Source organism: Hemitrygon akajei, chromosome 2 (genome assembly GCF_048418815.1).
Source record: "Hemitrygon akajei chromosome 2, sHemAka1.3, whole genome shotgun sequence".
Taxonomy (NCBI): domain Eukaryota; kingdom Metazoa; phylum Chordata; class Chondrichthyes; order Myliobatiformes; family Dasyatidae; genus Hemitrygon; species Hemitrygon akajei.
The window spans coordinates 190,430,370-190,449,599 of NC_133125.1; the positions used below are offsets into that span (position 1 = coordinate 190,430,370).

The window sequence follows — 19,230 nt, forward strand, 5'->3', positions numbered from 1 at the left end:
TTCCGGATCTTTGTAATATGTTGTTTAGCTTCAGAACGCCTCAGCTGATTAACTAGAAATTTACCAGATTTATCACTATAAATATAAAAGCGACTCTTACTTTCAAGAAGTTGGCGTTCAACAGGTTGAGTAGACAGAAGATTAAATTTAGTTTGAAGTTCTACACGCTTCTTGTATATTTCAGGATTCTTAGTTTGAGCATACAATTGATCTAATTCTTTGATCTGATTAATTAGGTCTAATCAATCTATACGGGACTTTCTATTAAGATTTGCTGTATATAAGATTATTTGACCACTCATCTGGGATGACATTTCAGATGATGTATTGGTGTTAAAATAAAAAGTTATCTGATCCTTAATAAATTTTAGAAAATCATCATCCGATAATAAAGTCAAGTTAAAAGGTCAGTGTTTATTCCTTTGAGGGAGACTAGGAAAGTTTAAAGACAAAGTAATTGGGGCATGATCAGAAATCAGTATACTCTGATAATCACAAGAATAGACAAATGGAATAAGTTGATTATCAAGTAAAAAATAGTCAATTCTAGTAAAGGTATGGTGAACATGTGAAAAAAAAGAATAATCTCTCTTGGTAGGATGAAGGATACGCCATATATCTGAGATACTGTGGCGACCCAATTACTAGCACACTCGAACTGGCTGACAATTAGCCAGAGTGCAGGCACAAAGGAAGAAAGCCTGAGGGGGTTTCAGTACGTGCCTCTCGAGGTATCCGGTGGGGGAGACAGGCTTTAAAGCAAGACTGTGAAGTTGGAATAAACTTATTTTCTGACTGCAGTTTACCGACTCCGTGTCGTTATTTTAGCGCTGCGTGTAGCACACCGCTACAATTGGTGACCCTGATGGTCCAAACGTTTTTGGACCGGAGATGAACGACGCCGCATCTGTTAATGCGGTTTCCTTGAAGCTGCCAAGCTATATCTGAGATACCATAAATAGAAAGAAAAGAGTGAATAGCTAAAGCAGATTTAGTAGGTGATCTAGTAACAGAGGACGATCGATCCAAATTAGGATCTAACCAACAATTAAAATCGCCACCCAGTATAAGGGAATATGAGTTTAAATCTGGTAGTGAGGAGAAAAAACGTTCAAAAAAATTAACATCATCAAAATTGGGAGCATACAGGTTTGCTAGTACAACTTTAGTATTATATAATTTACCAGAAACAATAATAAAACAGCCATTTGTATCAGATATCTTATTATGGAGTTCAAAAGGAATATTTGAATTAATAAGGATGGAAACCCCCCCCAGCTTTGGCGGCAAAGGATGAATGAAAATGCTGACCCACCCACTTTGACAAAAGCCAAGAATTATCAAAACTACGAATATGAGTTTCTTGAAGGAAAGCAATGTCAGCTTTGAGTTGTTTAATATGAGAGAAGACCTTCCTTCTTTTAACAGGATGATTCAATCCCTTTACATTCCAGCTCACAAATTTAAGTGTATTAACCATTATCAATTGTTAGTGCATAGAAGGTAGCAGGCATATAAAAAAAATCAAATAGTACAGTAACAGTCTGGGAGCAAAAATGTAAACATAAATCAGTAGAATCAGAACAGAGACATGTCCTGAATAACAAGGGAAAACAAAAAAAACCGTGAATAGTGTTGGAACTGGAGAACCCACCCCACCCTCGCGACCCAAAACTAGACGGCTACCCAGAAAAGCAGCTAGCTCTACAAAAAAAATTAACCCAAAAATGACTTCCAGTTCCGTATCGTTAACAAAAGTTCCGTATATATAATACAGCAAATAATAGCTGATTTATGCACTAGAGAGCAGAATTACAAATAGGAACAACTTCAACAGAAAAGATATAAAACTTAATACAAAAAAAATCAGTAAAGAAAACTAAAACTAACCTACCTGCGAGAAATTATGAAAGATTGAAAGAAAAAAAATTTTTTAAGGGGGGGAAGGGGGAAATTATAAATTTAAAGAGAGTACTTATCAGCCGTTTACAGAAAAAAAAAGCAAATCTTATACTATAAATCAACCAACAGGGAGGCCTTCAATAAAAAACTCCAAGCCTCCAAAACAAATTAAGATCAATTGTAGTTCTCTATAGATAAAGTTATACAGAAGTAAAATAAATTACACGAGTAAAATCTAAAAGTCCATAGGGAAACATTAAACTTAAATCATCTATTAAGGAAAAACGCACCGAGTCCAGGGAGAAATTAACTAGAGCCCTTAGGATCTCAATAGTTAATGTCTGAGTTATTCGACTAAAGTCTGAGTTCGGAAAAAAGAACTTTACTTTGAAAAGTACTTATCAACCATTTTAGAAGGTCAGACCGGTTCTGAAGAAGACAAGATAGCTAGAAGACTTCCAACAAACAACTCAGCCTCCTTCACTGATTTAAACCACTTATATTCTCCAGTAGTAAGCGTAATTCGAAGATCGGCTGGATTTCGAAGAGAAGGTCTGAATCCACGATCAAAAAGCACTTACATTACACCTTTAAACTCAGCACGCATCTTCAGAACCTGGGGGGCATAATCTTCCACAAAACGAATGACCGTATTTTGAAAAGCAAAAGTACCTCTGCGGCGTGCCTCCATAATCAAACGGTTTTTCACCTGGTATCGATGAAAGCATAAAATAACTGGCCGTGGACGGGAACCCAAAATTGCGCGAGGAACATAAATCCTGTGAGCCCTTTCAAGCTCAGGTGGGGTCGGAAGAAATTCTTTCCCGAAAATCTCACAGAGAAAAGAAGAGAAAAATTCAACGGAAGAGCCCTTTTCGGTGGCCTCCGGCAAACCAAGAATTCGTAGGTTGCAATGTCTGCTCCGATTTTCAAGATCCACCATTTTGGAAGTAAGTTTACTGTTCTTCTCTGCTAGGTTGGAGCAGAAAGTTTCAAGATGTTGAACACGGAGTTTTAAATCTTCAGAAGTTAGGTCGATGTGAGATAAATGTTCAGCATGGTCATCCACTCTGGCATTAATCTGATCCAATTTGGAATCCAGCTGGTTGAAAGAAGTTCTAAATTCAGTTTTAATATCCATTAAAGTATCTTGTCGATGTTGTTCCAAAATAGTGAGAATCTCAGCCAACTGAGCCGCGGAAGTTTCTTTTTTCCCGATTTTAGTACCTTTGGTAGCCATTATGAGATAGATGTGTTCGCAGGCAGGTAAAAGAGAACTAATAAAACAACTAACTAAGGTTTAAAAAGGGTGACATATAGTGCAAAGATAGGAAGTATAACGGAGCAAAAGTTTGGAGCAACTAAACAATCGCCATCTTACCGGCGTAAGTTTTTTATGCAGTGCGTGGAATGGGCTGCCGGTAACAGTGGTGGAGGCGGATACGATAGGGTCTTTTAAGAGACTCTTGGATAGGTACATGGAGCTTCGAAAATAGAGAACTATGGGTAACCCTAGTAATTTCTAAAGTAGGGACATGTTCGGCACAACTTTGTGGGCCGAAGGGCCTGTATGGTGCAGTAGGTTTTCTATGGTCCTATGATGCTGACACTCCACATCCCTCTGCAGGTTTGTCCCTTCCCTGTCTCTGTAAAGTCCTCCAACACTCTGAGCTCTCTCTGCTCCTTCACTCCTAGCCCAGAGGTTAATCACTGCCTCGAGGTCTGGACTTAGACCATAAGACATAGGAGCAGAACTAGGCTATTTGGCCCGTCGAGTCTGTTCCACCACTCTGTCATAGCTGATTAATCAAGAACTTATCAGCCTCCACTTTAAGTATACCCAATGACACCTGTTTGTGGCAATGAATTCCAGAGATTCACTACAGAGTCAGCCTGTCTTTCTCTTTCCTTTCTGCTGCCAAAGCGCCAGGATGAGTGGGAATGGAGAGGCAAAGAGGTCGAGCCTGGAGCCCCCAGTGGACAGCATCGATAGCTCAGGACCATCCATCACCCTGTCCTCCGGCAAAGTGTTGTCGGCCGTTGGACTCCCTCCTGGACCTGGCCGCGAAGCGCTGGAGAAAGGACTGGCCTTGCAGCAGTCGGAAAGGTGAGTGGGCGAGATCTCAGAGTGACGGTGTTGATGGTGGTTGCCCATCATAGCCAATGATGACAGCAAAGCTGTGCGGGAGAGTTTTTAAAGTGGAGAGCCATTCCACTCTCAGCTCTGGAAGTCTGGGTCCAGTGGTTGCCGTGGATGGCCATGGCTTTCTCTGTGCCTTACCATGCCATTCACTCTTCATGAAGCATTGCTGAACCACCTTTCTGGTCACTGGATCTCCCAGTAGATCTCATCCACCCAGTCCGCTAGAGCAGATTTCACATACTGGGGCTGGCATGTGCCTAATTGACCGGGATATGAGGGCCTCTAGCTACCCTCACCTGGTTTCGCCCGCCTTTTGAAGTGGTGTACCGAAGGGGTGTGGCTGCTGTCACATGCAAGCAGCTACTTGGAGCCACAGGTGAGAACTGAGTGTCCGGTGGGGGCCAAAGGTAAGTGAGTTGCCCAAGAACGGCTGCGACAAGCCCCTTCACCAGAGCTGCTACCCCTCTCTGGACACCTCATGCACCTTGACGGTATTGGTTTATTATGGTCACACAGCAAGATGCTGTGAAAAGCTTGTCTTGCACATTGTTTGCAAAGTTCACATCATTACTTGAAGTAGAACAAGGTAAGACAATAACCATGTGTAAAAACTACCGAAGAAGTGCGGTACAGGTCAATGATAAAGCTGCAAAATCTTAACCAGGTAAATTGCAGGGTTAAGAATCCATTTTATCGTTCCAAAGGGCCATTCAGGAGTCTAATAACAGTGGGCTGGACGCTGTCCTTGAGACTGATGGTACGTGCTTTTAGGCTTTTGTATATATACCTGATGAGAAGGGGAGAAGAGAGAATGTCTGGAGTGGGTGGGGTCTTTGATTATGTTGGCTGCTTTACTGAGGCGGAGGGAAGTCCATGGAGAGGAAGCTGGTTTCTGTTACGTGCTGGACTGTGTCTGCAACTCTGCCGTTTCCTTTGGTCGCATACAGAGCAGTTGCCTTACCAAGACATGGTGCATGAATAAAAAGGGGACATGCCCTATTTTTTAGCCTCTTGAGGAGCTAGAGGCATTGATGAACTTTCGTGGCTTTGACATCAAGGTGGTTGGACCAGGACAGAAGAGCGATGAGGAATTTCTTACATTAAAGGGTGGTGGATCTGCGGAATTCATTGCCACAGGTGGCTATGGAAGCCAAGACATTGGGTATATTGAGATTGATCGGCTCCTGATTAGTGATGGTGTCAAAGGCAGGAGAATGGGGATGAGTAGGAAAATAAATTAGCTGAGGTCTTATGGAAGGAGTAAGAAGGGTTCTAAAGGTTCAGACTCGAGTGTAAGGTGAGAGAGGTTTTCAGGACAAAATTTAAGTTGAAGTTTATTGCCATCTGACTGTACACTTATACAACCAAACTAAACAATGATCCTCGGGACCTTATATATCTATATATATATATATATATATATACACACACACGGCACATAAAACAAAATATTACCATAAGACCATGGGACATAGGAGCAGAATTAAGTCACTCAGCCCTTCCTTCCTCATTTCTGTTCAGGACGGTTGATGGAGGGGGGGAGGTAGGCAGTAGATTTATTTATTTAGAGATGCAATGCAGGACAGGCCCACCCTGCCCAATGAGTCGCACTGCCCAGCAAACCGACTATTTAACACTGGTCAGTTTACAATGACACGGTCTCTGGACTGTGGGAGGAAACCGGAGCACCCGGAGGATACCCATGCAGTCACGAGGAGAATGTACAAACTCCTTACAGAGAGTGTGAGAATTGAACTCTGAACTCCAGAACGCACTGCAGTGTAATAGTGTTGTGCTAACGGTGATGTAATGACCACAAACCGATCTAGTCCCTCAGGAGCCATTGCTGATGGTTTTCTCTGTACTCTGGCATTGCTATTTGTATGATTTACTCTCATTGTTTAACCTCTTCATGCTCCCTCTCTCCTACCCCCAGGCGTAAGAAGCTGCGATTTCACCCTCGCCAGTTATACCTGTCGGCCAAGCAAGGCGAGCTGCAGAAGGTGCTGCTGATGTTGAGTGAGTGTCTTGTTTGCTCGCAGTCAGTGGGGAACTGTGGTGGGGTGGTGGGTAAGTGGGAAATATAATTATCTTCTTTCACACAGCAACAGAGAGTGCAGGAGAAAGTCACTTGCTTAATACTTCAACATAACTGGTCTTCAGCAGTTCAACTATTTTCTAAATGGGGAGAATAGTCAGAAATCAGAGGTGCAAAGGGACTTCGGAGTCCTCGTGTAGGATTTCCTGAAGATTAACTTGCAGGCTGAATTGGTGGTGAGGAAGGCAAATACAATGTTTTTTACGGGGGACAGCCTACCTGGGGGAAGCGACAGTGGCCGTGCCTCTGGCACAGAGTCTGGCCCTGTGGCTCAGAAGGGTAGGGAGGGGAAGAGGAAGGCAGTAGTGATAGGGAACTCTGTAGTCAGGGGTTCAGACAGGCGATTCTGTGGATGCAGGAAAGAAACTCGGATGGTAGTTTGCCTCCCAGGTGACAGGGTCCAGGATGTTTCTGATTGTGTCCAAGATACCCTGCGGTGGGAGGGAGAACAGCCAGAGGTCGTGGTACATATTGGTACCAATGACATAGGTAGGAAAAGGGAAGAGGTCCTGAAAGAAGACTACAGGGAGTTAGGAAGGAAGTTGAAAAGCAGGAACTCAAAGGTAGTAATCTCAGGATTATTGCCTGTGCCACACGACAGTGAGAATAGTAATAGAATGAGGAGGAGGATAAACGCGTGGCTGAGGGATTGGAGCAGGGGGCAGGGATTCAGATTTCTGGATCATTGGGACCTCTTTTGGGGCGTGTGTGACCTGTACAAAAAGGACGGGTTGCACTTGAATTCCAGGGGGACCAATATCCTGGTGGGCAGGTTTGATAGAGCTGTTGGGGAGGGTTTAAACTAGTTTGGCAGCGGGTTGGGAATCAGAATGTGAGTGCAGGGATTGAGGTAGAAGGATAAGGGCATGATGCTAAGAGTTCTGAGTTGATGAGGAAGGACAGGCAGGGGACAGAACATAATTGTAGCCAGTTAAAGGGGTTGAAATGTGTCTATTTCAATGCTAGGAGTATTAGGAACAAGGAGGATGAATTTATAGCATGGATTAGTACATGGAACTACGATGTTGTGGCCATTACTGAAACTTGATTGGAGGAAGGGCAGGTTACGATGATGCAGGTCCCCGGGTTCAGGTGATTTAAAAGGAATAGGGTGGGAGGTAGAAAAGTGGGGGGAGTGGCATTGCTGGTCAGGGATAGTATCACGGCTATAGAAAGGGAGGACGCTGCAGAAGGAGTGTCCACGGAGTCAGTCTGGGTGGAAGTCAGAAATAGGAAGGGATCAATCACTGTGCTGGGAGTAGTCTATAGGCCCCCAAATAGCCCTCGGGACACCAAGGAGCAGATAAGCAGGCAGATTTTAGAATGGTGCAGGAAATACAGGGTAGTAGTTATGGGTGATTTCAACTTCCCTCATATTGACTGACACCTCCTGAGTGCAAGGGGATAGATGTGGCTGAATTTGTCAGGTGTGTTTAGGAAGGATTCCTAACACAGTATGTGGACTGGCCGACGAGAGGAGAGGCCATACTGGATCTAGTTCTGGGTAATGAACCTGGTCAGGTGACAGACCTCTTGGTGGGGGAGCATTTTGGTGAGAGTGACCACAACTCCCTTAGCTTCAGCATAGCTACGGAAAGGGATAAAATCAGACGAAATGGTAAAGTGCTTAAGTGGGGAAGGGCTAACTTTGAAGGGATGAGGCAGGAACTAGCGAGAGTAAATTGGAAACAGATGTTCAAAGGGGAAAGCACAGAAGTAATGTGGGAGAAGTTTAGGGACCACTTGAGCTGGGTTCAGGATAGGTTTGTCCCACTGAGGCAAGGAAAAAATGGTAGGAAAAGGGAACCATGGCTGACGAAACATGTGAGGCAACTTGTCAAAGGAAGCATATGTTAGATATAAGAAGCAAGAAGTAGGAGGGGCTTATGAGACATATAGGGTAGCCAGGAAGGTGCTAAAGAAAGGACTTAGGAGAGCTCGAAGGGGGCATGAGAAGGCCTTGGCATGTAGGATTAAGGAGAACTCCAAGGCATTCTACGCATATGTGAAGAATAGGAGGATGATGAGAACAAAGGTCGGACCACTAAAGGATAAAGAGGGCAACATGTGCCTGGAAGTGGAGGAGGTTGGGGTGGTCCTAAATGAATACTTTGCTATAGTATTCATAAGTGAAAAGGATCTTGATCAGGATGAGGTCTAAGTAGAGCGGGCCTGTGTGCTGGACAATGTGGAGATTAAGGAAGAAGTAGTGCTGGATCTTCTTAAAAAGAGTAAGATTGATAAGTCCCCAGGGCCGGATATGATATACCCCAGGTTGTTGTGGGAATTGAGAGAAGAGATCGCAGGAGCATTAGCTATGATTTTTGAATTGTCTTTGGCTGCAGGGAAGTGCCGGAGGACTGGAGAATGGCAAATGTAGTTCCTTTGTTTAAAAAAGGTAATAGGGAGAAACCTGGGAACTATAGTCCGGTGAGTCTTATGTCGGTGGTATGCAAACTACTGGAAAGGATTCTTAAGGATAGGATCTACGAGCATTTGGAGAAGTACAGTCTACTCATGGATAGTCAACATGGCTTTGTGAAGGGAAGATCGTGCCTCACAATCCTGATTGAGTTTTTTGAAGAGGTAACAAAAGAAATTGATGAGGGTAGGGCAGTGGATGTGGTCTACGTGGACTTTAGCAAAGCATTTGGCAAGGTACCTCATGAGAGACTCATCCAGAAAGTCATGAGGCATGGGAGAAGTGGAACCTTGGCTGTTTGGATAAAAAATTGGTTTAAAGGAAGAAAGCAGAGGGTAGTTGTGGAAGGAAAGTATTCTGCCTGGAGATCGGTGACTAGTGGAGTGCCGCAGGGATCCGTCCTGGGACCCCTGCTATTTGTGATTTTTATAAACGACCTGGATGCAGAGGCAGTAGGATGGGTGAGTAAGTTTGCAGATGACATGAAGATTGGAGGAGTTGTGGATGGAGCTGTAGGTTGTCGATGGTTACAAGAGGATATAGACAGGCTGCAGAGTTGGGCAGAAAAATGGCAGATGGAGTTCAATCCGGACAAGTGTGAGGTGATGCATTTTGGAAGGACAAACCAGAAGACTGAGTACAGGATTAATGGTCAGCTACTTAAGAGTGTGGATGAACAAAGGGACCTTGGGGTTCAAATCCATACATCCCTCAAGGTCGCTGCACAGGTTGATAGGGTAGTTAAGAAGGCCTATGGGATGCTAGGCTTCATTAATGGGGGAGTTCAAGAGTAGAGAGGTCATGTTGCAACTCTACAAATCTCTGGTGAGACCGCAATTAGAGTATCGTGTTCAATTCTGGTCACCTCATTATAGGAAGGATGTGGAAGCTATGGAGAGGGTGCAGAGGAGATTTACCAGGATGTTGCCTGGTTTGGAGAACAAGTCATATGAAGCAAGGTTAGCAGAGCTGGGACTTTTCTCTTTGAAGCGCAGAAGAATGAGAGGGGACTTGATAGAGGTCTACAAGATTATGAGAGGCATAGATAGGGTGGATAGCCAGTGCCTGTTTCCCAGGGCACCAATAGCAAACACCAGAGGGCATAGGTACAAAATTAAGGGAGGAAAGTTTAAGGGAGACATCAGGGGTAAGTTTTTTACACAGAGGGTTGTGAGTGCCTGGAATGGCTTGCCAGGGATGGTGGTGGAGGCTAAAACATTAGGGGTATTTAAGAGCCTCTTGGACAGGCAAATGGAAGAAAGAAAAATGGAGGGTTATTGGGTAGTGTGGGTTTAGTACTTTCTTTTAAGGATTATATGGGTCGGCACAACGTGGAGGGCTGAAGGGCCTGTACTGTGCCGTAGTGTTCTATGGTTCTAATGTTATCATTCATTTCAAGAGAATTAGAATATAAGAGCAACGATGCGATGCTGAGGCTTTGGTCAGACTGCGCTGAGCTGAAGTGATGCGCTGATATTGGATCGGCTCCAGAGTAGGTTCACAAGAATTATAAGGTTAATGTATGAGGAGTGTTTTGACGGCTCTGGGCCTGTACTCACTGAGTTTAGAAGAATGGCCGGGGGGTGGAGGGTGGAATCTCAGATGACAATAAATATTTAACTAGTTTCATTTGCTGTGATCACCTACAGCACTTGACATTCTGAACATACTCAGATAAATGTACTGCTGCCGCAGACCAACTAGTTTCACGACATATGTCAGTGATGTTAAAGCTGATTCTGAATGTACCTAGGTAAATTTACAGAAGTACGTTTTTACAATGGTAGCACATCCCAACTAGCAAATCCCTTTGGATATTCAGTGCTGGTATCTCTTCTACAAGCTCCTGAGTACAAACTCGAGCACCCAGAATGTACCCTTTGTGTTACAGTGTTGTGGGATGGCTCCACCAGGATACAACTGACCAGGTTAAATGACACAACAGGTCTGTGAACTGTGCATTATGTGACAGGGATACACCCTTACATCTGACACAACAGATCTGTGAACTGTGCGTTATGTGACAGGGATACACCCTTACATCTGACACAACAGGTCTGTGAACTGTGCATTACATGACAGGGATATTCTAACAATAGCAGGAGCATTCATCTATTGTCTTCCCCTCTGTAGTTTCAATGGGACAGAGTCTGAATGGCCCACTCCCAGTGATTGACTAATCCAGCCACGAAGTATCAGTTGGAAAGCTAAATTTAGAGATACAGCACATTAACAGGCCTTTCTGCTCCAAGAAGCCCTCTCTGTCCAGTTACGCCCATGAGACCAATGAACCTACCAACCAGTATGTCTTTGACTGTGGGTGGAAACTGGAGCACCTGGAGGTAGTAGCAGGAATTGAACCTGGGTTGCTAACACTGTAATACTATTACGTTAATCCCTGCGCCAGGTTTCCAGAAGACTCTGCTTTCTCATCTTAGTTGATGAAGTGACTCCAGAATGAATCCTTTCGGCTTCCTCCTTAGTGGCGGTAAGGAGAAGAAAGCATGTGCTGGGTGATGGGTGCCATCTTTTTGAGGCATCATCTTTTAAAGATGTCCTGGATGGTGCGAGGTGCCCATGGTGGAGCTGGCTGAGTTTACAACCATGTGCAGCTTATTCCAGTCCAGTGCATTGGCCCCTCTATACCAGGTGGTGATGCAGGATGCTCTTCATGGTACATCTGTAGAAATTTGCAATAGGCTTTGGCACCAGGCTGGAGAGGAAGGGAAATAACTTGGTACAGGAGAACCTTTGGTGGGTGTCCTTTACCCCACCTGTCTGACAGGAGTGAGGTGAGAGCACCACCCACTCCGCCCCCTCAGATTGCAATCTCTGCTGAACTAATCTTTGCCCTTCTTCTGTGTCCCTTGTCCACACACCCTTTCCAGTCGACGACCATGATCCGAACTTCCAGAACGACCAGCACAGCCGGAGGATGCCACTGCACGCAGCAGCTCAGAAAGGCTACCTAGAGATCTGTCACATCCTGCTGCAGGTAGGAGCTGAGAGCTGGGACCAAGATGTCTCGTATTCACTGTTAACGTATGCGTGGAGCAAGAATGACAGTGGAGCAGTAGGATTGAACATATTTACTGATTCCTGTTAGCCACGATACGCCATATGACCATTGCACCATTAGGTCAATTAGTCTGGTCCGCCATTCCATCGTGGCTGGCTTATTTTCCTTCTCAACCCCGTTCTCCTGCCTTCTCCCCGTAACCTTTGACATGGTGACTAATCAAGAACCTATCAACCTCTGCTCTAAGTATACTCAGTGACTTTGCCTCCACAGCTGTCTGTGACAATGAATTACACAGATTCACCGCCCTCTTGTCCTAGACTCCCCCACTATTGGAAACATCTTCTCACAGCCACTCTATCCAGACCTTTCAATATTTAATACGCTTCAATGAGATCCTCTTCATTCTTCGCAACTGGCAAGTACAGACCCAGACCCATCAAATGCTCCTTGTATATTAACCCTTTCATTCCTGGGATAATTCTTGTGACTCTTCTCTGGACCCTCTCCAATGCCAGCACATCTCTTAGAAAAGAGGCCTAAAACTGCTCGCAGTACGTACTTCAAATGGTCTGACCAATGCCTTATAAGCCCTTAGGGTCACACACTGGACAACTTACTGTGTGGGCGTGACAACCTGGGCCCACTGGAACGAAAACATGCACAGTCAAAAGTCTGCATAAAGAGGAAGCCTCCACATATAGGAGGCCCAATTGACTCACCGGGCCATCAAACAGCAGCCTGCGCTCTTGCCAATTCTCGCAATCGGTACGATACAGTTTACCAGGGCATCAGTCACAGACACACCCTGACTCCTGCTGGTCCCAGCTTTTCACCTTGTCCCTTCGTATTGAATTTGCTTAAAAAAAAATGGAGATTTTACTCTCAATCCAGTTACCACTGACATATGTGCCCCTAAAAGGTAACAAGTTTTTAGATGAATGAACAGCCACGGTCTAATGTGCTTGAGAGGGAGAAGCTGACGTCCTCTTCAGTTTCCAGGCTCACATCGGAACCATTCCGCTCGTCCCGTCTGCTCTACCATTCCACCATGGCTGATTTATTTTCCCTTTCAACCCCATTCCCCTACCTTCTCATAACCTTTGACTCCCTGACTAATCAAGAACTTATCAGCATCCATTTAAAATATACTCAATGACTTGGCCTGCGCTATGTCTGTGGCAATAAATTGCACAGATTCACCACCATTAGACTAGAAATTCCTCCTCATCTCTGTTTAAGTGGACTTCCCTCTATTCTGAGGCTGTGCCTTCGGGTCCTAGACTCCTCCACTATAGGAAACATCCTCTCTATATCCACTCTATCTTGGCCTTTCAATATTCGATAGGTTTCATTCAGTAAGATTTCCCCCTCATTCCTCTAAACTCCAGTGAGTACAGACCCATACCTTTAAATGTTCCTCAACCTCATAGAGCAGTGGATGTCGAAAACTTTGGCTGCTGGACAGACACAAGGAGTGGCGCTGTAATTTTTTGAAGGGAATAAAGATATCCTTTGGAGTGCCTTTAAAAGGGATAAATATTTTGAGCTGCCGCAAGGGTTTCATTCTGCCTTTTTAAAAAAAAAATTTTTATTAAATTTTCAATAGGTTACAGAAAGAAAAAAAATTGTCAACCCTTCCCCCCTCCCCTTAACCCCTCCCCCCAAACATATCCCTATAGAAAAAAAAAGAGAAGAAAAAAGAAAGAAAGAAAGAATGCCTGGATATCGGAAGATCCCCACATGCTCCATGGAGTTCATAATAGCTTTAATATGTATATTTATTTCTTTCCCCAGATAACCAATAATTTTATCTTCGGAGCACCTATATATTTAATCCTATCTTTTGTAAATAAGGGGGCCAAATTTTCAGAAATATCTCATATTTATCTCTTAAAGTATAAGTAATTTTTTCAAGTGGAATGCAGCTAAAAATTTCATTCTTCCAACGATCTATACTTAAGTATGAATCCGATTTCCAAGTAACTGCAATAGCCTTTTTGGCTACTGCCAATGCAATTTTTATGAATTCTTTCTGATGTTTATTCAATTTGGATTTCGATTTTATCCCTTCAATATCGCCTAGTAAAAATAATGTTGGATTATGTGGAAGTTGTATTCCAATAATTTCATTCTGCCTTTGAGGGGAACTTGCTGCTGACTCTATGATGCAGATGTGTGGGGCAACCAAATGCTTGGTTCAGGAGGAACTTGGGTGGAGCAAGTTTGTAGCTCAGGATCCCATGACAGAGCTGATCACGGGTATAAGCTCTTGCATAAACCCTTGGGTCACCAACCCGTGCCACACAGACAGTGATCCCAGCAGTGCAGATTGTGTACAGTGAGAGGGTTTAACTAACACCTGAATTCTGATCTCCCACCTCCCTCCTACTCCCCCTTGTGTGTCTATTTGTCTTTTTTCCCTCTCCCTCTCCCCGCCCCTCCCCTCTCTCCTCCTCGCCCCTCCCCTCTCCCCCACTCTCCCCTCCCTTCTTCCTCTCTCCCCCGTCTCCCGTCTCTCTTCTCTTTCTCTCCCCTCCCCTCTCTCTCTCCCCTCCCCTCTTTACACCCTCTCTCCCTCCCTCTATTCCTCTCACATCTCTCTCCCTCTTTCTCCACCTCTCTCCCCCTCCCCTCCCCTTCCTCTCCCCTTCATCCTCCCTCCCCCCTCTCTACCCCCCTCCCATCCCTCCCTCTCTACCCCCCTCCCATCCCTCCCTCTCTCACTCCTTCCCTCTCTCTGGAAGGCTGGTGCGATCGTCGACGTGTGTGACAAGCTTCAAAGGACTCCGCTGATGGAAGCCATCATGAACAACCATTATGAAGTTGTGAAGTTACTGGCCAAGCACGGGGCAAGCGTGTTTCACAAGGTGACAGTGCACGGGGGAGGTGTTGGGAGGTGGGCAGGCAGTTCCACACAACTTTAGAGAGATCAACAAATGCTCAGGTGTTGTTGCCGGTTAACTGGCCTATGAACTCGCGCACTCATTCCTCAACTGTACTTTATTTTACTTGTGCACCAGGTGAACAGCATGGCCCTTGTTTCCGAAGCCAAAACAGAAAATTGCCATTTTTATACAAAATTGACCAGCAGTTACTGATATTGACCAATTCAAATCAAGTTTAATTGTCAATCAAACCATACATGAAATCAGCGGAATGAGACAGCGTTCCTCTGGGGCCAAGGTGGTGGTCGGTAAAATGTTTGAATTCCTCACATGCAAGATCAATTGCCATTCACAATACACGTGTTATTAGTCAATGGAAACTCCAAGCTAACACCCAATAGTACTTTGAAGTTAGTAAAGCAATTGGCCCTTAGTACTTCCATAAGGTTATCATGGCCAGTGGGGGCCAGGGGTTGGGTTTTGGGTGGTAATGGGAATGACTTCCCATAACCTATTAAAAGCCCTCAGTGATGTGCGTCTGAAATAGCCTCTGACAATCCAGCCCAGCTCCTGACCTTCATGTGTGGCTTAAGTACTAAGCCCAGCTGAACCCTTTCTACTGACAGAAGAGGCAAAGGTGAGATACTGGCACCTTAAAACCAGTCATTTTGGGCAGATGGGACTTGTCAGCCATGGTTGACAGCTCATCTAGTAGAAGGAAAACTCTGATCTCAAACTTCCACTGCCTTGGGGCTAGATCCACTCATGGGGAAGGCTTCGGGAGTAAACCCCGAGGGAAAAATCTTGACCTGGAGTCACTAATGCAGTCCAACGTTGAGTTCAACCAGGGTTTTCTGGCAACAAGGTTGTGGTCCTCTTAGAGCATCTTCGGTTTGCAGGGAGTGCAGAATCCGGTTTGTTTCTACTTTGTGACGGTGGGTCAGACCACCATCTAGAACCAGTGGTGCTGCACCTCGCCAAAGTGGGTGTGTTTAAACTGTTGTCTCGTTTGTCCCTTTGCTTCCCAGGAATTAGATGCTTCCTCGTGCCTGCACCATGCTGCCAAGAACGGGAGCATACAGATGGTGCAGTTCCTGCTGGCGACCGGGCAAGTGGACCTGAACACACAGGTAAAGAGAGCCGTGTACGGCCGGGGTGAGGGGTGGAATGTGTACTGTGTGTGTGATGCTGGGAAGGAGGCAAAGGACTTGTTTTGCTGCCGTTGTTTGTTGTTGTTCTGCTGAACATTGTAGACATGTTCATTGAAACCTACCGGATGTTGAAAGGATATGGGTGGATGTGGAGAGGATGTTTCCTGTGGTGGGTGGTGGGGTGGCCAGAACCAAAGGGCACAGCCTCAAAATTTAAAAAAGAGGTAAGGAGGGTTTTCTTAGGCAGAGACTGGTAAATCTGTGGAATGTTCTGCCACAGATTGTAGTGGAGTCCAAGGCCATGCGTATATTTAAGGCAGAAGTTGATCGTTTCCAGATTGGTCAGGGTATCAAATGATATGGTGCGAAGGCAGGTGTATGGGGTTGATCCTGGATCAGGGATGGTGGAGCTGACTTGTTAGGCTGAATAGTTCCGTGCGAGCAACACTTAGAAAGCGACATCGAGCTTATGTCGCTGGAGATCAACTGGAGCTCAAGAAAAGCAGCTATATCTGCGCAAAGCTACCAGGACTGCGAAACAACAGTATAAGGAGAAGACTGAGTCAAGATTCACAACGAATAGCTTCAAATTATCCACCATTGTCCCTGTACCAAAAAAGACCAAGGTAACATGCCTGAACAAATGGCGTCCTGTCACACTCACCTCAATAATAAGCAAATGCTTTGAGAGGCTGGTCAAGGACTACATCTGCAGCTTGCTACCACCCACACTGGACCCCCTACAATTTGCCTGTCGACACAACCAATTGACAGATGACGCAATAGCCACTGCTCTACACACTGTCCTTACACATCTGGAGAAGAAGGGTACTTATGTTAGATTGCTGTTCTTGGACTACAGTTCAGCATTCAACACCATATAGTTCCATCCAGGCTCAACAAGAAGCTCAGAGACCTTGGCCTTGACCCTACCTTATGCAGCTGGATCCTGGACTTCCTGTCAAATCGCCAGCAGGTTGTGAGAGTGGGCTCCCTCAGGGCTGCGTACTGAGTCCCCTCCTTTACTCCCTGTATACCCATGACTGTATCGCCATCCACAGCTCCAATATGCTAATTATATTTGCTGACGACACTACATTGATTGTCCTTATCCCAAGCAATAATGAGGCCTACAGGGAAGAAGCCATCTCTCTGACACAGTGATGTCAAAAAAACAACCTCTCCCTCAATGTTGCAAAAACAAAGGAGCTTGTTGTGGATTACAGGAGGAATCCTGCGATTAAGGGAGGTACAGTTCCCGTACCAGGCAGTGATGCAGCCAGTCAGGATACTCTGGACACACCAATCCGGGTGATCTTACCGTCGTGCCTCGACCTCCAGACTCGCTGATTTGGTCTTCGATCTTCAGGTTTTGACCTCCAGACTTCGCTGACCTCTGGTTTCCATCTGCCATTTCTTTATCTATTCTCCTAATCTGGACAAGTCCTTCTGCAGGCATCTTGTTTCCTCAACACGACCTGCCTCTCCACGTATCTTTGTATCGTCTGTAAACTTGATCAATTGCATCGCCCAAGTTATTAACATACAATGTGGAAAGTAGCAGTCCCAACACTGACCCCTGCAGCACACCACTTGTCACTGGCAGTCAGCCAGAAAAGCTCCTGTATTACTACTCCTTGCCTTCTGCCAGTCGCCCAGTTATCTGTTACATTTCTGGCTGGCTATGTTAGGCTAGGAGCCAGGAATGAGTTCACTATAGTTTGTGACTTGGGCCATTTGAGGCTGTTACAGACATTTACTGTCTGGCACCAACCCTGCAGGGGATCCCCTTTATCTCCCAACGACAGGCTCCCTCTCCCCTTCCTCCTCCCCTCTCCCCTTCCCCCTCCCCCTTTCCCCCTTCCCTCCCCTTCTGCCTCTCTCTCTCTCTCCCCTCCCTCTGCCCCTCCCCCTCTTCTCTCCCCTACCCACTTCCCCTTCCCCTCCCCCTCCCCCTCACAATCTCCCATTTCCCATCCCCACCTCCTCCTACCCATCCCCTTTCTCTGCCTCCCCCTTTCCTCCGTGCTACAGAACCAAGCATTCATCATTCGCCGTAAAGCACAATCGCGTTATAGCACCTGGTCAGTCACCAATCAGGGTTCGTTATAGCACCTGCAATCACCAATCAGGGTTCAGCTCCCACCCCTTTCTGCAAGGAGTTTGTCTGTTCTCCCAGTGACCGCTGTTCGTTCCTCTCCATTGACTCTGTCTGACCTGCTGAGTTCCAGCAGCGTCTTGTTCACTACAGTTTACTTTGGCCTCAGGCCAGTTGAGCCAGTTGCAGACTTTCACTGCCTGGTACTCCTGTTCCCTGCAACCCGATGGGTTAATGTTTCCCTTGCTGAACGCCAGGCTGGGAACTGGGATAATGGTCAAGTTGAGGGTCATTTTATTGTCATTCAACTGTACACATACCGCCAAATGAAACCACATTGCTCTGAACCAAGGTGCACAATACAGTACATATAACTCACACATGCAACGTATAGCAATATTACCACAAACAAATTAACAAACAATAAGGTGCATTTATGACAGAAGTCAAAAGTAAACAGTACAGTGCTACTGGCACTTCATACATGATGAGACCTGGGTGTTGGCAGGGAGTTCAGTGGGATCACGGCCTGAGGAAGAAGCTGTTTCCCATCCTAACAGTTCGTCCTAATGCTACAGCCCCTCCTGCTTGATGGTGGATGGAAGGGATCATTGACAATTCAAAGAGCCCTACGTTCTCAGTGCTGCTGGTGAGTATGTCTGATGGGTGGAAGAAAGACCCCAATGTTCCTCGTCTGTTTATTGTCCCTTCCTTTTGTGCAGGATAGTGGAGGATGGACTCCAGTCATTTGGGCAGCTGAGCACAAGCACATCGAGATCATCAAGCTGTTACTGGATCGAGGAGCAAGTGTCGCCTTGAAGGACAATGTAAGTGAGCTCTGGAAACAGGGCCAGACCAGAAACAGACCAGCAAACCAGTGTCTGGTCTCACACCCACGTTTATTATCACCGGCATATTGTCAACAGCGAGATATAAGTTACAATTAGAAATTATAAAAATAAATAAATAGTTCAAATTCCAAGTAAATTTATTATCAAAATACATATATGTCACCATATACAACCCTCAGATTCATTTCCTTGCGGGCATTCACAGTAAATACAAGAAACACAATAGAATCAGTGAAAGACCGCAGCCAGCAGAACGAACAACCAATGTGCAAAAGATAACAAACTGTAAATACACATAAAGAAAAAGTAATAATAGTAAACACATGAGCAGTAAGTACTGAGAACATGAGATGAAGAGTCCTTGAAAGTGAACACATAGTTGGTGGGAGCAGTTCACTGATGGGGTGAGTGAAGTTATCCGCACTGGGTCATAAACCTGCTGGTTGAGGAGTAGTAACTGTTCCTGAACCTGGTGATGGGAATCCTGAGGCTCCTGTACCTTCTGCCTGATGGCAGCAGAGAGAGGAGAGCACGGCCTGGCTGGTGGGGGTCCCCGATGGTGCGTGCTACAATCTTGTGACAGATCTGCTCAGTGCCGGGGAGGCTTTACTTGTGGTGTTCTAAGCCGCATCCACTACCTTTTGTAGGATTTTCCATT

At 45.4% G+C, this 19,230-nt stretch overlaps 1 protein-coding gene across 5 annotated transcripts in view; it reads left to right on the forward strand.

Moving 5' to 3' along the window:
* Positions 1-19,230, forward strand: part of LOC140719267 (histone-lysine N-methyltransferase EHMT2-like) — a 147,729-nt gene that overhangs the window by 73,705 nt on the left and 54,794 nt on the right. For all 5 annotated transcript variants that reach the window (XM_073033807.1, XM_073033775.1, XM_073033791.1 and 2 more), the window contains 6 exons: positions 3,827-4,009; positions 5,982-6,064; positions 11,454-11,560; positions 14,332-14,454; positions 15,501-15,602; positions 18,444-18,548. In XM_073033807.1, coding sequence (XP_072889908.1) covers positions 3,827-4,009; positions 5,982-6,064; positions 11,454-11,560; positions 14,332-14,454; positions 15,501-15,602; positions 18,444-18,548 — 703 coding nt within the window. The remainder of the gene's footprint in view (positions 1-3,826; positions 4,010-5,981; positions 6,065-11,453; positions 11,561-14,331; positions 14,455-15,500; positions 15,603-18,443; positions 18,549-19,230) is intronic.